Raw genomic sequence first — 20000 nt, forward strand, 5'->3', positions numbered from 1 at the left:
GGACACTGACACAGTCTGGTCATGGTGCTTTAGTCTAGATAGCAGTAAAGGTAGGAGAGGACACTGACACAGTCTGGTCATGGTGCTTTAGTCTAGATAGCAGTAAAGGTAGGAGAGGACACTGACACAGTCTGGTCATGGTGCTTTAGTCTAGATAGCAGTACAGGTAGGAGAGGACACTGACAGTCTGGTCATGGTGCTTTAGTCTAGATAGCAGTACAGGTAGGAGAGGACACTGACACAGCCTGGTCATGGTGCTTTAGTCTAGATAGCAGTAAAGGTAGGAGAGGACACTGACAGTCTGGTCATGGTGCTTTAGTCTAGATAGCAGTAAAGGTAGGAGAGGACACTGACAGTCTGGTCATGGTGCTTTAGTCTAGATAGCAGTAAAGGTAGGAGAGGACACTAGATCAGCGGTTCCCAAACTTTTTTGGCCGTGCACCCCCTGTCACCTCCCGACCTAGCTGACGCACCCCCCAATGGGTTTCTGTTAGAAAAAATTGTTGCTGGTCTCCGTGCACAGATTTTATTTTTTATTTGATCTCTTCCCACGGCGACTTTCTTTATTTAATTAAAATGTTCACCACAACATGGATGCATGTACTCTGCCAGCATGTTTAATATCCATAATACTAAAGGTTTGACTAAGATTTGTATGAAATTTTATTGTTAAAAAAAAGAAAGAAATTTTTTTTTTTACCACCATTAGCCTTTTCATGTCACGCACCACAAGGGGTGCGCGCACCACAGTTTGGGAACCACTGGTCTAGATAGCAGTAAAGGTAGGAGAGGACACTGACACAGTCTGGTCTAGACAACCAGTGCCTGGACACTGGACAGAGGCTGACAATGTGTGAGAAAGAGAGTGTGTGTGTGTGTGTGTGTGTGTGTGGCTTTGTGTTATTGTGTCTGTCTATCTGTCTGTGTGTATCAGTGTTTTTTATTAGTTTAATTGTATGTGTGTGTTTGTGTGTATGTGTGTTGCTTCTTCTCTACTGTCTGTATGTATGTGTATTGTAATCCACTCTGCATCACCAGGCAGCTATGAGACCATAGCATTAGTCTGTCAGCTCTGACTCAGCTGTCATCAGCACTGATCCAGCCCCGCAACACCTCCCTGGCTGTGTGTGTGTGTGTGCATGTGTCTGTGTGTGTGTGTGTCTGTGTGTGTGTCTGTGTGTGTGCGCGCGCATGTGTGTATTATGATTGGGCGATTAGGGACGATATTATTGTTTACTGATCGTGCACGACACGTAGCCATGATAATGGCCCTCACATGTCCCAGATTACAGAACTATATTTAATTATACAACGCCTGTTATGAATCTAGTCATACAGTCAGTCCTCTCTCTCTTTCTCGCTTGGCTTCACCACAGTGTTGTTGTAGCCATAAAAGGTAGCATAATGTGAGCCTACGTTCTGACCCTTGTATATAACGTTTTCCGCATGTAGCCCTAACTTAGTGGAGAAAACGTTTTGAAAGATGTCAGCCCTCGTTAGCAAAATAACTCTAAATGCGCCTAACGTGCCGTTAGCTTTTGCACTGAACTCGGAGTCCCTCCTACGCTAGCCTCCTAGCTCTCCAAACTGTGCAACGTAAAATACGCTAAACCATATAGGCACAAACAACAGAGTCTATATTCTAACAGAACAATCAGCAACTGAGAAGGTTTAGTCGAGGTTTAAGCGAACACAACACATTATGACCTACCAAGCTGCAAATAACATTGTCATTTCCTGTTAATTTACAGCGCTGATTGGATTGATTGATTGATTGATTGATTGATTGAAAACTTTATTAACAGATTGCAGAATGGGTACAGTACAGCTCAATACATACAATTGTTAAGGGGATGCAGACCAGAGAAAGACTGGTTCCCCCATTTTCAATTCATCATAACATATATGACATACATGACATACAGATAGACAGTACTGCTACATCTATACATTTATGACATACCAGATTTGCAAATACAGTACTGTTTGTGATACGAAAAGAGTCCAGAAAAGAGAGCATATACATTTGACGTAGGTGGGGGGTTGGGGTGGGGGGGGGACTGTACATTGGAGGTGGTTGGGTGGGTGGGGGGGGGGGGGGGGGGGGGGGGGTTGGGTGGGTGGGGGACACTGTACAACTGTACAAGCAAAAACTGTACATTGGAATATTGACAAGACCATACTTGGTCATTTACTGTACATTGGAGGGGGGTTGTGTTAGGACATTTACAGGGGGCCAGTTTCGAATTGCTATAGTATATACCCAATCATGGCCCATGTGTTGTGTATACATATTTATTTGTATGTGTATTAAATGTATATTTATAATGTAATGTGTGTGTATGTTATGTATGTAATTTTTATATGTAGTGTACATTGTATGCATATTTGTAATGTGAGTGTGTGTGTGTTTTAAATGGTATGTGTATTGTACTTATATTTGTAATGTGTGTGTGTGTGTGTGTGTGTGTGTGTGTGTGTGTGTGTGTGTGTGTGTGTGTGTGTGTGTGTGTGTGTGTGTGTGTGTGTGTGTGTGTGTGTGTGTGTGTGTGTGTGTGTGTGTGTGTGTGTGTGTGTGTGTGTGTGTGTGTGTGTGTGTGTGTGTGTGTGTGTGTGTGTGTGTGTGTGTGTGTGTGTGTGTGTGTAGTGTAGTGTAGTGTAACTATGTGTGTCCAGGGCAGCAGCCTCTAGAGAAGGCTTTTCCAGCCATTGATGGAGGATGGTGGTTACACACTGTCTGCTCTGAGTGCTCTATTAATTTGAGGCTAGGCTTGAGTGGTGAGAAAGATAGAGAGAGGGGAGAGGGGAGATGGAGAGAGAGAGGGAGAGGGAGAAAATGAAAAGTGATAAGCCAGGATAAATGACTGTCTCCAGAGATGTCTGGATATGTGGTGGAGGATGGATGAACACGTACATGCATGGACACACACACACACACACACACACACACACACACACACACACACATATACTCATTATACTGTTATATGCACGTACCCACACCAGGGCGCACACAGACAGACGTGTACACACACACACACAGCAGTCAGTGTTTAGCAGGACAGAGGGAGGAGTTTGGATGAGAGCCAACACTAGGCGCCAGGCCAACCCGTATCCAGGCTCCAGCCAGGTGGGATTACCAGTAGAACCAGGTCTAGTCTGGTCTGGCCTGGTCTGGTGTGGTCTGGCTTGGTCTGGCCTGGTCTGGTGTGGTCTGGCCTGGTCTCGTGTGGTCTGGTCTGGACTGGTCTGGACTGGTCTGGCCTGGTCTGGCCTGGACTGGTCTGGTCTGGACTGGTCTGACCTGGTCTGATCTGGTCTGGCCTGGCCTGGTCTGGTCTCAGACACACAGCCAGCCAGACTAGGATGTTATTGGACACAGCGTCTTCAGCCTGTAATGTGTCACACATTGTCTGGGGCAGGCATGTTAATTACACAGCTCTCACACACACAGCAAACACACACACACATGCACACGCACACACACGCATGCACACGCACACACAGCTCTCACACACACACACAAGCACACGTGCACACAAACACACACACACACAGCTCTCACACACACACACAGCTCTCACACACACACTGGTTACTGCAGCATCTGTGTCACTTCTGTAGCGTGCGGATGATGATTGCGTGTTGTTTTGTATTATTATTATTATTATGGAGGAGGATGTGGTTGATCTGAGTGACTGGTTCTCAGCCTTTTTCGTGTCTAGGAACCCCCAAACTAGGGGTGGACGGTATAAACGTCAACGGTATAAACTGTAGGCTTGGGCGGTATGACGGTATTATTGTAGTGCAATGATTGTAGTGCACAGCACGCGCCAGCAGAGGGTTACGTGGCTAATCGTTCTGAGAGCTAACGTCTATGCCTGACTGGATGCTGGCTAACTAACGTGGCTAATCGTTCTGAGAGCTAACGTCTCTGCCTGGCTGGATGCTGGCTAACTAACGTGGCTAATCGTTCTGAGAGCTAACGTCTCTGCATGGCTGGATGCTGGGTAACTAACGTGGCTAATCGTTCTGAGAGCTAACATCTCTGCATGGCTGGATGCTGTCTAACTAACGTGGCTAATCGTTCTGAGAGCTAACGTCTCTGCATGGCTGGATGCTGGCTAACTAACGTGGCTAATCGTTCTGAGAGCTAACCGTCTGCATGGCTGGATGCTGGCTAACTAACGTGGCTAATCGTTCTGAGAGCTAACGTCTCTGCATGCTGGATGCTGGCTAACTAACGTGGCTAATCATTCTGAGAGCTAACGTCTCTGCCTGGCTGGATGCTGGCTAACTAACGTGGCTAATCGTTCTGAGAGCTAACGTCTCTGCATGGCTGGATGCTGGCTAACTAACGTGGCTAATCGTTCTGAGAGCTAACGTCTGCATGGCTGGATGCTGGCTAACTAACGTGGCTAATCGTTCTGAGAGCTAACGTCTCTGCATGGCTGGATGCTGGCTAACTAACGTGGCTAATCGTTCTGAGAGCTAACGTCTCTGCATGGCTGGATGCTGGCTAACTAACGTGGCTAATCGTTCTGAGAGCTAACGTCTCTGCATGGCTGGATGCTGGCTAACTAACGTGGCTAATCGTTCTGAGAGCTAACGTCTCTGCCTGGCTGGATGCTGGCTAACTAACGGTGCTAATCGTTCTGAGAGCTAACGTCTCTGCATGGCTGGATGCTGGCTAACTAACGTGGCTAATCGTTCTGAGAGCTAATGTCTGCATGGCTGGATGCTGGCTAACTAACGTGGCTAATCGTTCTGAGAGCTAACGTCTCTGCATGGCTGGATGCTGGCTAACTAACGTGGCTAATCGTTCTGAGAGCTAACGTCTCTGCATGGCTGGATGCTGGCTAACTAACGTGGCTAATCGTTCTGAGAGCTAACGTCTCTGCATGGCTGGATGCTGGCTAACTAACGTGGCTAATCGTTCTGAGAGCTAACGTCTCTGCCTGGCTGGATGCTGGCTAACTAACGTGGCTAATCATTCTGAGAGCTAACGTCTCTGCATGGCTGGATGCTGGCTAACTAACGTGGCTAATCGTTCTGAGAGCTAACGTCTCTGCCTGGCTGGATGCTGGCTAACTAATGTGGCTAATCGTTCTGAGAGCTAACGTCTCTGCATGGCTGGATGCTGGCTAACTAACGTGGCTAATCGTTCTGAGAGCTAACGTCTCTGCCTGGATGGATGCTGGCTAACTAACGTGGCTAATCGTTCTGAGAGCTAAAGTCTGCATGGCTGGATGCTGGCTAACTAACGTGGCTAATCGTTCTGAGAGCTAACGTCTCTGCCTGGCTGGATGCTGGCTAACTAACGTGGCTAATCATTCTGAGAGCTAACCTCTCTGCATGGCTGGATGCTGGCTAACTAACGTGGCTAATCGTTCTGAGAGCTAACGTCTCTGCCTGGCTGGATGCTGGCTAACTAACGTGGCTAATCGTTCTGAGAGCTAACGTCTCTGCATGGCTGGATGCTGGCTAACTAACGTGGCTAATCGTTCTGAGAGCTAACGTCTCTGCATGGCTGGATGCTGGCTAACTAACGTGGCTAATCGTTCTGAGAGCTAACGTCTCTGCCTGGCTGGATGCTGGCTAACTAATGTGGCTAATCGTTCTGAGAGCTAACGTCTCTGCATGGCTGGATGCTGGCTAACTAACGTGGCTAATCGTTCTGAGAGCTAACGTCTCTGCCTGGATGGATGCTGGCTAACTAACGTGGCTAATCGTTCTGAGAGCTAAAGTCTCTGCATGGCTGGATGCTGGCTAACTAACGTGGCTAATCGTTCTGAGAGCTAACGTCTCTGCCTGGCTGGATGCTGGCTAACTAACGTGGCTAATCGTTCTGAGAGCTAACCTCTCTGCATGGCTGGATGCTGGCTAACTAACGTGGCTAATCGTTCTGAGAGCTAACGTCTCTGCCTGGCTGGATGCTGGCTAACTAACGTGGCTAATCGTTCTGAGAGCTAACGTCTCTGCCTGGCTGGATGCTGGCTAACTAACGTGGCTAATCGTTCTGAGAGCTAATGTCTCTGCCTGGCTGGATGCTGGCTAACTAACGTGGCTAATCGTTCTGAGAGCTAACCTCTCTGCCTGGCTGGATGCTGGCTAACTAACGTGGCTAATCGTTCTGAGAGCTAACATCAGTACCTGGCTGGCTAACTGTGATTTGTTTACTTGGTAACACGGCCGGGTTGCTAAGGAATTTAGGTGCGAGGTTGAAGAAAGTGCACTTTTAGGTTGAAAGAACGGCCCTAATGTCAACGTGTTTCAATATATAAGCGTTATGTATGGTGATAATGAGGTGATAATGAAAATGAAAGTCATACCGTCATATACCGTATACCGGGGTATTATGTCAGCAAGGTATGACGGTATGAAAATAATTATACCGCCCAAGCCTAATAAACGGTATGAATTTTGCGCTACGGTATGGATTTTGACTATACCTTCATACCTTGTGACCGGTAGACTAGAGCAGCTAGTCACAGCAGTAGCAATGACGTTAATGTTACTTGACGATTCACTCGACATTTGCAGTGGTCGTTGCATAGTGTTTAATTGTACTGAGTTTTTCTCCACTTGCTCACGGATCTTGCCATATAGTTTGGGCATTTCAATTTGGCAAAGGAGGCTGAGAGGAGACTTGCTTTAGCACAGCAACGGGCTAACGTTAGCCGCTAAGCTAACGTTCTAACGTGACTCCGCGGCACCAGTTCCATTAGTGAGGAAGGGGGGGGGGGGGGGGGGGGGGGATTATATTGACGAGGCTTGACAACAGAGGTTCAAAGATAACTTCACATTTATTGGCTATTCGTTTCTTTATATCGCTTTATCCATCGGGCTGCTCTCTTTTCCAACTCTGTGTGTTGACAATGACATCCTGGTGTGACATCATCAACTACGGCAACTTAGCACGCTCAAACCTCAATAGTCCCTCTTTGATCAGAATAGTCCCTCTTTGGGGTACTTTCTAGTAAATTAAATAGTAGACATTAAACCCCCTGAGCCCTGTGTTGAGAAGCGGCGATTTAATGTTTCCAAGCTGCGCGTGAATTCCTCTGTGGATCCGAGCTTGTTGACAAGGTTCCCTGGTGTTTGATCGCCTTGATCTAAATTGTTTTTCATGCTGAATTGAATAAAAAGCACATATGAAAACGGTCCAATTTCACCAAGTGACCGTGATGTTGATGTAAACGGGACTGTGTTGCGAGAGAGACGGGGGGCGGCGGAGGAAAACAACGAGAGATCCACCTGAATGATCTCCGGTTCACTGCTGGCTGGGTGAGTTGGTTGTAAACAGCGACTGCTATATGACGTCCCGTCTGAGCCTCGTCTTCTTCATCCAGCCGCTCTGACGGTCTGTTTACATAACCATGTCCTGGTGGAACAGGTTTGTCACGCAGATTGATTGAATAAAGTGGTCATGAAAATTCTAATCATCTCTCTTTTTCTCTTGTCTCTCCCTTTATCTCTCTCTCCCCCCCCCCTCTCTCTCTCTCCTCCCCCCCCCCCCTGATCAGAGATCAGAGCCCAGCTGGTGGAGCAGCTGAAGTGTCTGGACCAGCAGTGTGAGCTGAGGGTTCAGCTGCTCCAGGATCTGCAGGACTTCTTCAGGAAGAAGGCGGAGATCGAGATGGACTACAGCCGCAACCTGGAGAAGCTGGCGGAGCGCTTCCTGACCAAGACCCGCAGCACCAAGGACCACCTGCTGAAGTACGAGACACACACACACTAGGGCTGGGCGATATGGCCTACAAATAAAATATCAGATAATTTTTTTTATCCGATTTACGATTTTAATAAAAGAAAAAATTCTCTTGGAAACTAGAAACGCCAAGGAAGTCATTCAAATAACCTTTGTTTTTATTCAACACAAAAATTGGGATTGAAGTGCAAACCTGACTTTCACCAATCTTACTTAAAAAAACATAAAAATTATATATATATATAATTATAAAAGGTTACTCTTGATCAAACAAAGATGAATGTCCCTATTGGGGTTAATAGTGCAATAACTTGCTTTTTCACCAAACTTCACTTAAAACAAATAAAAGGTGCCTCTTGATCATCAAACAAGAATGAATTTCCCTATTGGGATTAATAAAGTGCAAATCTAACTTTCACCAAACATCACTGTTTGTAAAATAAAAGGTGTCTCTTTTTTTTGGAAAATCGATTAAAATATTTCAAAACCGTCCTAAATTGTTCATTCGAATTAATCGATCAAATCGATTAATCGCCCAGCCCTAACACACACACACACACACACACACACACACACACACACACACACCTAGACACCATGTTTTTCATGTGTACATTTCATATAATTACATTAATTCCCTAACTCCTTACCCTAACTTTAATGCCCAATGGTAACCCTTAACCTTAACCTTACCATATCTGTAACCTTAACCCTAACCTTAAAATATCTCCCTCATAGTGACTCATTGGTTACCGATGTTCCCACAATGACAAACATAAATCTTGTTTTCATCACTTGAAACATTTAGTCCCACACCCATGTTAGGGGCGGCGTTCAGACACACGATGGAAGAGGGAAAAATGCCCCCCTTGTGGAAGGAAGCCATAATCACCACGATACCGAAGGAAGGGAAGGATAGGGAATTATGTAGTAGTTTCAGACCTGTGTCCATACTTAACGTGGATTACAAGATGTATACATCGATAATATCAAAAAGATTTGAGACGTTTATGCCAGACATTATAGATGAAGATCAAACTGGATTTATTAAAGGGAGACAGACACAGGACAACGGTACTGATTAGCCTAGATGCAGAAAAAGCATTCGACAGTGTGAGCTGGACATTTTTATATAAAACATTGATGAGGTTCGGACTGAACGGGAGGGCGATGAAGATGATCAAGGCGCTATATCAAGAACCGACAGCGAGGGTTAAGGTGAATGGCAGCTTGACGGATAGAATCAGATTAGAGAGGGCTACCAGACAGGGATGTTGTCTCTCACCGACGCTCTTCGCCGTTTTCATAGAACCACTGGCACAACTGATCAGACAGACCGAGGACATCAAGGGAGTAAGGATAAAGGGAACGGAATATAAACTAGGCCTATTTGCAGACGACGTGATAGTATACATGAGGCAACCAGACAAGAGCTTCCCGGCACTGATGGATCTACTGAAGGAATATGGCCACTACTCAGGATACAAATTAAACGTGACAAAGACACAGACCTTAGCATGGAACTATACCCCAACGACGGAAATTAGAGAACAGTACGGGATAAGATGGGACATGGACAAGATTAAATACTTAGGGGTGAACATCACGATAGGGGTGGAGAAACTGTTTGAGGCGAATTATACACAGATAAATCAGAACATCAAGAGAGACTTAGAGAGATGGACAGTAATGCCCTTGGACTTCAATTCAAGAATAGAGGTCATTAAAATGAACATACTATCAAGGTTACTGTACCTATTCCAGTCATTACCGATACAAATACCACAGAATCAATTCAGGGAGTGGGACAGACTGATATCGAGGTTCATATGGGCGGGGAGAAGACCACAGGTCAGATATAAAACACTACAACTACCAAAGGAAGAGGGAGGGATGGCAGTACCCAGCCTACAAGATTATTACTATGCAGCACAACTGAGAGCAGTGACGTGCTGGTGTAACGACAGATATGAGGCAAGATGGAAAGACATTGAAAAAGAATGGGAGGGATACAAGGTACAAGCTCTGGTGGGAGATAGGGAACTATTTAAAGAAAAAGAGGGACTATTAGATCCAATTACCAAATGCACCTTGACCATATGGAACAGAGTAGTAAAAACACACAAATTGGAGAAGCAGTCAGGGGTTCTGAGATGGGTAGCACATGACAAGAGATTCAAACCAGGGAGGTTAGACCATGGATTCAGAAGGTGGGAGAGGGGGGGGGGGGGCAACAGCGATATGCAAAATGATAGAGAAGGGGGAAATGCAGACACTACAAAAATTTAAGGAGAAATTTGGACTAGAAAACAGGGACCACTTCAGATATCTACAGGTTAGAGACTACTACAACAAAGAAATAAGGGGGGCCAAAGATGAAGAACAGAATGGAATAATCAAGATGATAGTATGGGCATACGAAGGGGGGCAAGGAAGAGTAATATCAGCAATATACAGGGCTATAATGAACAGCAAGGGACACACGACCGATTATATAAGGGAGAAATGGGAGAGAGAACTAGAGATAGGAATAACAGGGAAGGAATGGGGGAACATATGCGAGGTACAACATTCAACAACAGGATCGAGAATATGGAAAGAATTTGGATGGAAAAACATAATCAGATTCTTTATAACCCCAGAGCTGAAGGGAAAATATGCACCAACACAAAGAACATTCTGGAGGATGTGTGGGAAGGAGGGGGCAAATCACACGCACATATTCTGGGGATGTCAGAAGCTGAAGGGGTATTGGGAGGAGATAGGGGAAGCAATGATCAGAATATTAGGATACGGGCTACCACAAACAGGACTGGTGCTTTACTTAGGGGACCTGACACACGAGGGAATACAAGGGGGGGACAAATATTTAATAAAGATAATGTTGATAGCGGCCAGAAAAGCAATAACGAGACTGTGGTACAAGGAAGACCCACCGACAATAGTACAATGGGTAGGAATAGTGGAAGAAATACAGGATATGGAAAGGATAACACACATGCTGAGGTTACAGGAAGAGAAATTTGGGGAAAGATGGGGAAAGTGGGAAAATTATAAAGGGAACGAGAACGACATCACAGAGGAAGAAACAAATGCAACACAAGAGGGCGAAGGGTAAAGGAGGAAAGAAGTTCAAGGAGGGTCTCTGAACCCATGTCACACACCTGTGCTTTAGTTAGTATTTTCTATCTTTTTGGGGGTATTACAATTGCTTTATGTTTTTATACTCTATTATTTATGTCTGTTTAACGGTGTGATATGAATATTCAGGGATGATGTGGTTTGTGTATGGGTGAAACAAAAGGCAAAGTGAAAGTTAATAAACACAAAAAAAATAAAAATAAAAAAAAAAAAGGACGAAGGATAAGGGAAGAAAGAAGCTCAAGGAGGGTCTCTGGACCCAGATCACACATACATGCCTTAGTCAGTATTTATCATCTTTGAGTAGGAATTACTTGTTTATGCCTGTTTAAGGGAGATACACAATCAGCCTTTGTATTAAGTACCTGGAAAACAACTGTAGGGGAACCAGACAACTAACCATGATACCCATGTAAATATTTATGTGCACTGTTTTTTCTTTTGTTTTTATTGTGATGTTAGTTTCTGTTTTTTTTGTTTTTGTAAGTGCTGTTTGTCTAAAACTGTTAATAAAAATGTAAGTTACAAAAAAAAAAAAAAATTTAGTCCCCACAACTGGGGAAACAAGAACACACACACACACACACACACACGTTTAAATCCTTTATTTGCATCCACCAATGAACTTATACAGTACATATGCAGGATTAAGATATTTCCTAGGTTCATGTAGGACATGTAATGAGTGACGGTCTGGCTACCTTTATGGTCAATACCACGTGTTCTGCTAAAGGTTGGGCAAAGAATCTGAGGAATTTAGTCTATTTGATATTTAGTCTAGTGGTGGTGGCGGCAGCCTACCACAGTTGAATGAAAACTGTACACACACACACACACACACACACACATTTATACACACACACACACACACACACACACACACACACACAATCTCCCTCCTGTTGCATAAGCTGCTCATGGAGGTTCTGAGATGATATCTCCCTAGAAAGAGACAAGCAGAGATACACTCACAGTGAAACAGAGATAGAGAGAGAGACAGATGAGAGATAGGTTGAGAGAGACAGAGGAGAGATAGGTTGAGAGAGAGGAGAGGTTGAGAGAGAGAGACAGAGAGAGCGAGAGAGATAGACAGAGAGAGAGACAGAGGAGAGAACAAGAGAAAGAGGGACAGAAGGGATAATGAGAGACAATGAGAGAGAGATATGGGAGAGATTGAGAGAGGGAGAGACAGAGGAGAGATTGAGAGAGGGAGAGACAGGAGAGATTGAGAGAGGGAGAGAGACAGAGGAGAGAATGAAAGCGAGAGAGAGAGAGAGAGAGAGAGAGAGAGAGAGAGAGAGAGAGAGAGAGAAAGACATTCACTATATAGCCTACCTGTCTGTCTGTCATCTCTATGTCCTCAGTAAACTGAATGACAGCTTGAACCAACCCAATTATTTTCATTAAGACCACCATGATGCTCAGGTTTATTGGAATATCGTGTGTGTGTGTGTGTGTGTGTGTGTGTGTGTGTGTGTGTGTACGTGTGTGTGTGTGTGTGTGTGTGTGTGTGTGTGTACGTGCGTGTGTTTAAATTGCAGTGCCAGAGATGCCAGGTGGTGATTTTGTGCTCTGAATATTCTGTGGTATCGTACTGTGTATGTAACCTTGCCCAACATATTTAGCAGTGTGTGTGTGTGCTCGGGCACTCCTCTCTCCTGGGATGCTGTCTAACAGTGGTCAGTTCCGCCCCACAAGCCGCATCCCAGAAGGGAGATTCTAGTTTTACGAGAGAGTGAGAGTTCACCTCCAGAGGGAGAGAGAGATAGAGAGAGAGACAGAGAGAGAGAGAGAGCGAGCATTCACCTCCCCTTTATTCCTGCTGTAGAGAGAGAGAGAGAGAGCGAGCGTTCACCTCCCCTTTATTCCTGCTATAGAGAGAGAGAGAGCGTTCACCTCCCCTTTATTCCTGCTGTAGAGAGAGAGAGAGAGAGTTCACCTCCCCTTTATTCCTGCTGTAGAGAGAGAGAGAGAGAGAGAGAGAGTTCACCTCCCCTTTATTCCTGCTGTAGAGAGAGAGAGAGCGTTCACCTCCCCCTTTATTCCTGCTGTAGAGAGAGAGAGAGAGAGAGAGAGAGAGTTCACCTCCCCTTTATTCCTGCTGTAGAGAGAGAGAGAGAGAGAGAGTGTTCACCTCCCCTTTATTCCTGCTGTAGAGAGAGAGAGAGAGAGAGAGAGAGAGAGAGCGTTCACCTCCCCCTTTATTCCTGCTGTAGAGAGAGAGAGAGAGAGAGAGAGAGAGAGAGAGCGTTCACCTCCCCTTTATTCCTGCTGTAGAGAGAGAGAGAGAGAGAGAGAGAGAGAGAGCGTTCACCTCCCCCTTTATTCCTGCTGTAGAGAGAGAGAGAGAGAGAGAGAGAGAGAGAGCGTTCACCTCCCCTTTATTCCTGCTGTAGAGAGAGAGAGAGAGAGAGAGAGAGAGAGAGAGAGAGAGAGAGAGAGAGCGTTCACCTCCCCCTTTATTCCTGCTGTAGAGAGAGAGAGAGAGAGAGCGTTCACCTCCCCCTTTATTCCTGCTGTAGAGAGAGAGAGAGAGAGAGCGTTCACCTCCCCCTTTATTCCTGCTGTAGAGAGAGAGAGAGTTCACCTCCCCCTTTATTCCTGCTGTAGAGAGAGAGAGAGAGAGCGTTCACCTCTCCCTTTATTCCTGCTGTAGAGAGAGAGAGAGAGAGAGAGAGCGTTCACCTCCCCCTTTATTCCTGCTGTAGAGAGAGAGAGAGTGTTCACCTCCCCCTTTATTCCTGCTGTAGAGAGAGAGAGAGAGCGTTCACCTCCCCTTTATTCCTACTGTAGAGAGAGAGAGAGAGAGAGCGTTCACCTCCCCTTTATTCCTGCTGTAGAGAGAGAGAGAGAGAGAGAGAGCGTTCACCTCCCCCTTTATTCCTGCTGTAGAGAGAGAGCGTTCACCTCCCCTTTATTCCTGCTGTAGAGAGAGAGAGAGAGAGAGAGAGCGTTCACCTCCCCCTTTATTCCTGCTGTAGAGAGAGAGCGTTCACCTCCCCCTTTATTCCTGCTGTAGAGAGAGACAGAGAGAGAGCATTCACCTCCCCTTTATTCCTGCTGTAGAGAGAGAGAGAGAGAGAGAGCATTCACCTCCCCTTTATTCCTGCTGTAGAGAGAGAGAGAGAGAGAGAGAGCGTTCACCTCCCTCTTTATTCCTGCTGTAGAGAGAGAGAGAGAGAGAGAGAGAGAGAGAGCATTCACCTCCCCTTTATTCCTGCTGTAGAGAGAGAGAGAGAGAGAGAGAGCGTTCACCTCCCTCTTTATTCCTGCTGTAGAGAGAGAGAGAGTGTGTTCACCTCCCCCTTTATTCCTGCTGTAGAGAGAGAGAGCGTTCACCTCCCCCTTTATTCCTGCTGTAGAGAGAGAGAGAGTGTGTTCACCTCCCCCTTTATTCCTGCTGTAGAGAGAGAGAGCGTTCACCTCCCCCTTTATTCCTGCTGTAGAGAGAGACGGAGAGAGCATTCACCTCCCCTTTATTCCTACTGTAGAGAGAGAGAGAGAGCATTCACCTCCCCTTTATTCCTGCTGTAGAGAGAGAGAGAGAGAGAGCATTCACCTCCCCTTTATTCCTGCTGTAGAGAGAGAGAGAGAGAGAGCATTCACCTCCCCTTTATTCCTGCTGTGTACTCTGGTAATATGTGCAGCGTAAAAATTGGTAAAAAAAACAACAGAATTCTTTACCCAAGGGCGAGGCGTTCGTCAGGGCTGCAACCTCAGCCCGGCACTGTTCAATATCTATATTAATGAATTGGCCAATATACTAGAAAAGTCCTCTGCCCCCGGTGTAAGTCTCCACAATCGGGAAGTGAAATGCCTGCTCTTTGCAGATGACCTGGTTGTGTTGTCCCCCACAGCAGACGGCCTACAGCAGAGCCTGGACCTGCTAGAGCAGGGGTGGCCAACCCGCGGCTCGCGAGCCGCATGCGGCTCTTTGCCCGTCAATGTGCGGCTCTTCCATCCATAAAATAAATAATAATAAAAATAAAATATTTTTTTTTATTTTTTTTGTCACTCATTCCATAAGGACACCGAATAAACATTTACAAAAAAAATTTAAATGGTCCATTGGCATGTTCTTGGGATCTGAATCTAGGGACATAATAGATCAGTGTCAGAAATAGTGTGTCTGTTACTAGGCTTGAGTAAATTGTAATGAACCAAAGGAGAATATCAACTCTATTTAATTTTTTTTTATCTTTGACTGTGAATAACACCATGCTAAAATTGACCAGACCTGAAAAATCTAAGCAAATGAATAAAGGGAAGATTATTAAACGGAAGGTTTTGTAGATACAGTACTGAATTCTGCCATCTTTTTTATAATGTAAATTTCTCCACCATTTTTCATCGTATTGCAATACCGTTTTTTGCAAGACGTTCACAGAAAGGTAGAGAAACTAACTGCGTTCTGTTTTATGGCAATAACATTCAGGTTTGTGGGAGATAATCCCAAAAAATAAGAAATAAAAAAAGTTAATCCAGAAGTCAGATGATTGACAGGGGCTGGTGTGAGCTGGGTAGGGTAGTTTTTCGAAATTCGAAAGCCCTGAGTCTCTTCCTTCAAAAGACTACACTCACTTTTGGCTGTGCCACTTCCTCCTGTCAATATGCGCCGGTTTCCGACTCAATGCCCTGAGATTTCTATAATCGTATATTTCACTAATAACAGTTAAAATAATTGGTAAACAAACGTAATGCTGAAAATATACACTTTTACTGTATATCTCGGGCTTAAGAGGTTAACCCTGTGAGGCCCAAATTAAAAAGACATTAGCAACTTCAGAGGCCAGAGGGTGGGACATATAAACACATTTACTATCAAATAGCATTGTGAGGCTGAACAACAGGACCAATTGACTATAGGCCTACATGTGCTTAACATTTTAAAAATAAACATTCTTTTTTAAAATTTTAATTTTTTTATTTCTCTTTCTCCAATTTTCTGTTTTTCTCCCCGTCCCAATTTAGTCGCCGTGCCAATTCCCCCCCTCCCCTACCTGGCTGCTGTATGCATGTTCTCCTACGAGTCGGTACAAGGGCATCCCGAAGCCGACCGCGCGCTTCCTCCGATACGTGTGGCGACTGCCAGTGACGTCTTTTCACTTGGCAGCGAGGACTCTCATTGGTGAAGTGTAACGCGTGGGAGGGCACGCTATCTCCACCAAGTCCTGCCCCCGCTGAGTAAGCGCCGAGACCTGACCTGTAGGCGTCGCTGTCCACAACGCCAGATTCCCACCCACCAGCTTCCCACCCCCTAATACTGCCAATTGTATTAGTATGAACGACCAGCCAAGCTGGTAGCAACGCCGAGAGCTGGGCTCGAACCCAGCATCTCCTGCGTTGGTGACGAGCGCAATCTCCACTACGCCACCTGACCGCCCTATAAACATTCTTTTTTAAATGGCTAAAAGTGATTTTGTAATTTTGCAACCGTGGGTCTCACAGGGTACTTTTAACCCTGTGAGGCCCAAATAAAAAAGACATTAGCAACTTCATTTACATTTACATTTAGTCATTTAGCTGACGCTTTTATCCAAAGCGACTTACATGTTCTGTACGACAAGCCATCAGGAAGGGCACAACTCTATCAGCTGAGCAACAATGTTCATCAAAGTGTTGAGTGCTACAGTGTAGGTTAGTTTATTAGGACAAGTGCATGACAGTACAGTTAGTTAGGGTTAGTTTTTTTTTTTTTTTTATATATATAAATTCAGATAATGGTTGAAGAAGTGCGTCTTTAGTCGACGGCGAAAGATTGGACGTGTTTCGGCTGTCCTAACTGGGGTGGGTAGTTCATTCCACCATTGTGGGGCAAGGACTGAGAATAGGCGACTTCTCTTTGATGACCCTCCCGGAGCTTGGATAGGAGTAGGTCTGAGGCGGCCAGAAGATGCAGAGCGTAGGGGTAGAGCCATATGAAATCCGCGTTCACGGAATCGCGGACGGAATTGCGGAATTGAGCAATAAAAATGGAATCAACTTAAAAAAAATTTATATTTATAATTTTTTTTTTATGTTTTGGGACTTGTACAGCACTTTGTTCAACTTTGTCAGTGCTGTAAAGTTTAAATCTTAGACAAACAAAACACTTTGCTTTCATGAAATATTGTAAGCCATCATTTGAGGCTTTATAAAAGCAGCACAATGAACACAAATCTGTCAGTGCAGAGTCCGACCATCTTAAATAACAAACAGCATTGCTTGTTGTAGTTAACAAAGAGAGGCAGAGTTGATTTTGCAAAATAAAACAAATATATATCATTTATATTTAAAAAATGTTTAATCAAATTTTATTTTCATATTCGAATCCCATGACCATCAAACGAAGCTTCGAAGTATTTAAGACAGCCCTATTAAATGGACTGTTATATCTTATTAAATTGTGGAAATTTTTTCATTCCCACTTATTAGACACTATTTCTGATGGTAAAATGAGCGTACAAAGCAAAATACAGAATTCTGAAATATTAAAACGGAAAAAACGGAATTTGGAAAAAAATAAAATGGAATTTGGAAAAAAATAAAACGGATTTCATATGGCTCTACGTAGGGGTCTTGAGGGTGTGTAGTTAGAGACCATTGACCGGAGGTAGGCAGGAGCGGTTCCCTTTGCCGCACGGTATGCTAGGTCGAGGGCCTTGAAGCGGATTCGTGCAGCAATGGGGAGCCAGTGCAGGTCCCTAAGAAGTGGGGTGACATGGGCCGACTTCGGTAGGTTTGAGATCAGGCGGGCCGCTGCGTTCTGAATGAGTTGAAGAGGCTTAGTGGCAGTGGCCGGGAGGCCAGCGAGCAGTGCGTTGCAGTAGTCGAGGCGGGAGATGACTGTTGATTGGATGAGGAGTTGGGTGGCTTCTTTTGTCAGGAAGGGGCGGATCCTTCTGAGGCCAGAGGGTGAGACCTATAAACACATGAAGGGTGCCGTGACTGAAAAAAAAAGTTGAGAAACGCTGGTATATGGTGTGGCTCTTTGTGGTACCACAGTAATTTTTGTGGCTCTTAGTCTCTGACTGGTTGGCCACCCCTGTGCTAGAGCATTACTGTCAGACCTGGGCCCTGGCAGTAAACCCCAAAAAGACCAAAATAATGATATTCCAAAAAAGATCCAGATCTCAGGACGTCCTACCAAAGTTCTCAATTGGTACAAAACATGTAGAGTACTGCACACATTACACCTATTTAGGCCTAAAACTAAGTTCAACTGGACATTTTAAGGAAGCAGTCAATGAGCTGAGAGGGAAAGCACGCCGGGCTTTCTATGCCATAAAAACAAATATACAAACTCGAAATACCAATTCGAATCTGGTTAAAATTAATTGAATGTGTTATTGAACCAATTGCACTCTATGGCAGTGAGGTGTGGGGTCCACTTACAAAACAAGACTTTACCCAATGGGACAAACACCCCACTGATACCCTGCATGCAGAGTTCTGTAAGATTCTCCTACATGTCCAGAGGAAAACTACAAACAATGCATGCAGGGCAGAATTAGGCCGTTACCCACTAATACTAAAAATACAAAAAAGAGCAATAAAATTTTGGACAGACCTAAAACAAAGTGACCCCCTCTCGTACCACTATCAAGCCCTGCAGTGCCAAGAACTGAGGAGCAGCAGGAACCCCCTTACCCAGCTGGCCCTGAGGCTGAGTCCACAAACCTGCTCTCTTAACACACCCCAGGAACAGAACACATCACCAATCAGAATAAATCAAATGACTACACAGCTAAAACAAAACTGCATCACCTATTGGAAAACACAAACAAAAGCACAGAGCAAAATGCAGTGCTATCTGGCTCTAAATCGACAGTACACCATAGCAGATTATTTGAGCATGGTGACTGATCAACAACTAAAAAGAACCTTGACAAAATACAGACTGAGTGAGCACAGCCTCGCTGTTGAAAAGGGAAGGCACAGGAAAACCTGGCTTCCTGCAGAGCAAAGGCTGTGCTGTCATTGCATCTTCAGTGAGCCTGAAACTGAGTTGCACTTCCTCACCAAATGTGAAAAATACAAATATGTTAGAGAAACACATTTAAAAAAAATTGAACTACCGTAATTCCTCTAATAGTAACCCCGGCTTGTATTTGTTTCAACTGTAGCGGGTACCAGGCTTGTATTAGGAGGAGGCCTGTATAAGAGGGAGGCCTATATTTCAAATTTTCAAACGGATCATAATGAATAAATCAACATTTTGTGTCAGTTTGAACCCAGTAAAATGTACTGGGTTCATTTATTGAAACCAAGTACTGTATGAAATAGTAAACAGTGCAATTACAGGTGGTCACTGGTCATTTCAACGTTTTCAAAGTGAAATCAAGTAACTAGCTCAGTATGCAGCTCAGTATATTAGTAACCCGGCTTGTATTAGGAGGCCGGCTTATAATTGCTTAGCTCAAGAGCGCACCCGGCCATTAATAGAGACCCGGCTTGTATTTGAGACCCGGTTACTATTAGAGGAATTACGGTAATAACAAAAGGTTTTCTTGCACTACCAGATACAGGAAAACTACCAGTCCTACTAGGGGAGGACTCAACAAGCTGTGAGCTAGCAGCAGCCTATGTTGCTGCCTGCCATAGACTGAGGGACAGTGAGTGACAGTCACCTGACATGTTTATGCCGTAATATTTTATGTTCTATTTTATGATGATAATTTTTTGTATGTACTATGACATTAATATGTGTTTTGTAATCCATGCTTATGCTATTAATCATTTGCTTTGGCAACATGTACAAGTTGCGTCATGCCAATAAAGCCATTTGAATTGAATTGAATTGAATTGAATTGAGAGAGCGTTCACCTCCCCTTTATTCCTGCTGTAGAGAGAGAGAGAGAGCGTTCACCTCCCCCTTTATTCCTGCTGTAGAGAGAGAGAGAGAGCGTTCACCTCCCCCTTTATTCCTGCTGTAGAGAGAGAGAGAGAGCGTTCACCTCCCCCTTTATTCCTGCTGTAGAGAGAGAGAGAGAGCGTTCACCTCCCCCTTTATTCCTGCTGTAGAGAGAGAGAGAGTTCACCTCCCCCTTTATTCCTGCTGTAAAGAGAGAGAGAGTTCACCTCCCCTTTATTCCTGCTGTAGAGAGAGAGAGAGAGAGAGCGTTCACCTCCCCTTTATTCCTGCTGTAGAGAGAGAGAGAGAGAGAGA

The 20000-nt window shown here is 44.8% G+C and overlaps 1 protein-coding gene across 1 annotated transcript in view; it reads left to right on the forward strand.

Annotated features, from left to right (window-relative positions):
* srgap2 (SLIT-ROBO Rho GTPase activating protein 2) overlaps positions 1-20000 on the forward strand; it is a gene marked incomplete at its 5' end in the record, with an annotated part of 224006 nt that overhangs the window by 111065 nt on the left and 92941 nt on the right. The window contains 1 exon segment of the mRNA XM_084315613.1: positions 7527-7719. Within this exon segment, the coding sequence (XP_084171739.1) occupies positions 7527-7719 (193 nt within the window).

Source organism: Notolepis coatsorum (assembly GCF_963971535.1).
Source record: "Notolepis coatsorum genome assembly, chromosome: 6".
Taxonomy (NCBI): Eukaryota; Metazoa; Chordata; class Actinopteri; order Aulopiformes; family Paralepididae; genus Notolepis; species Notolepis coatsorum.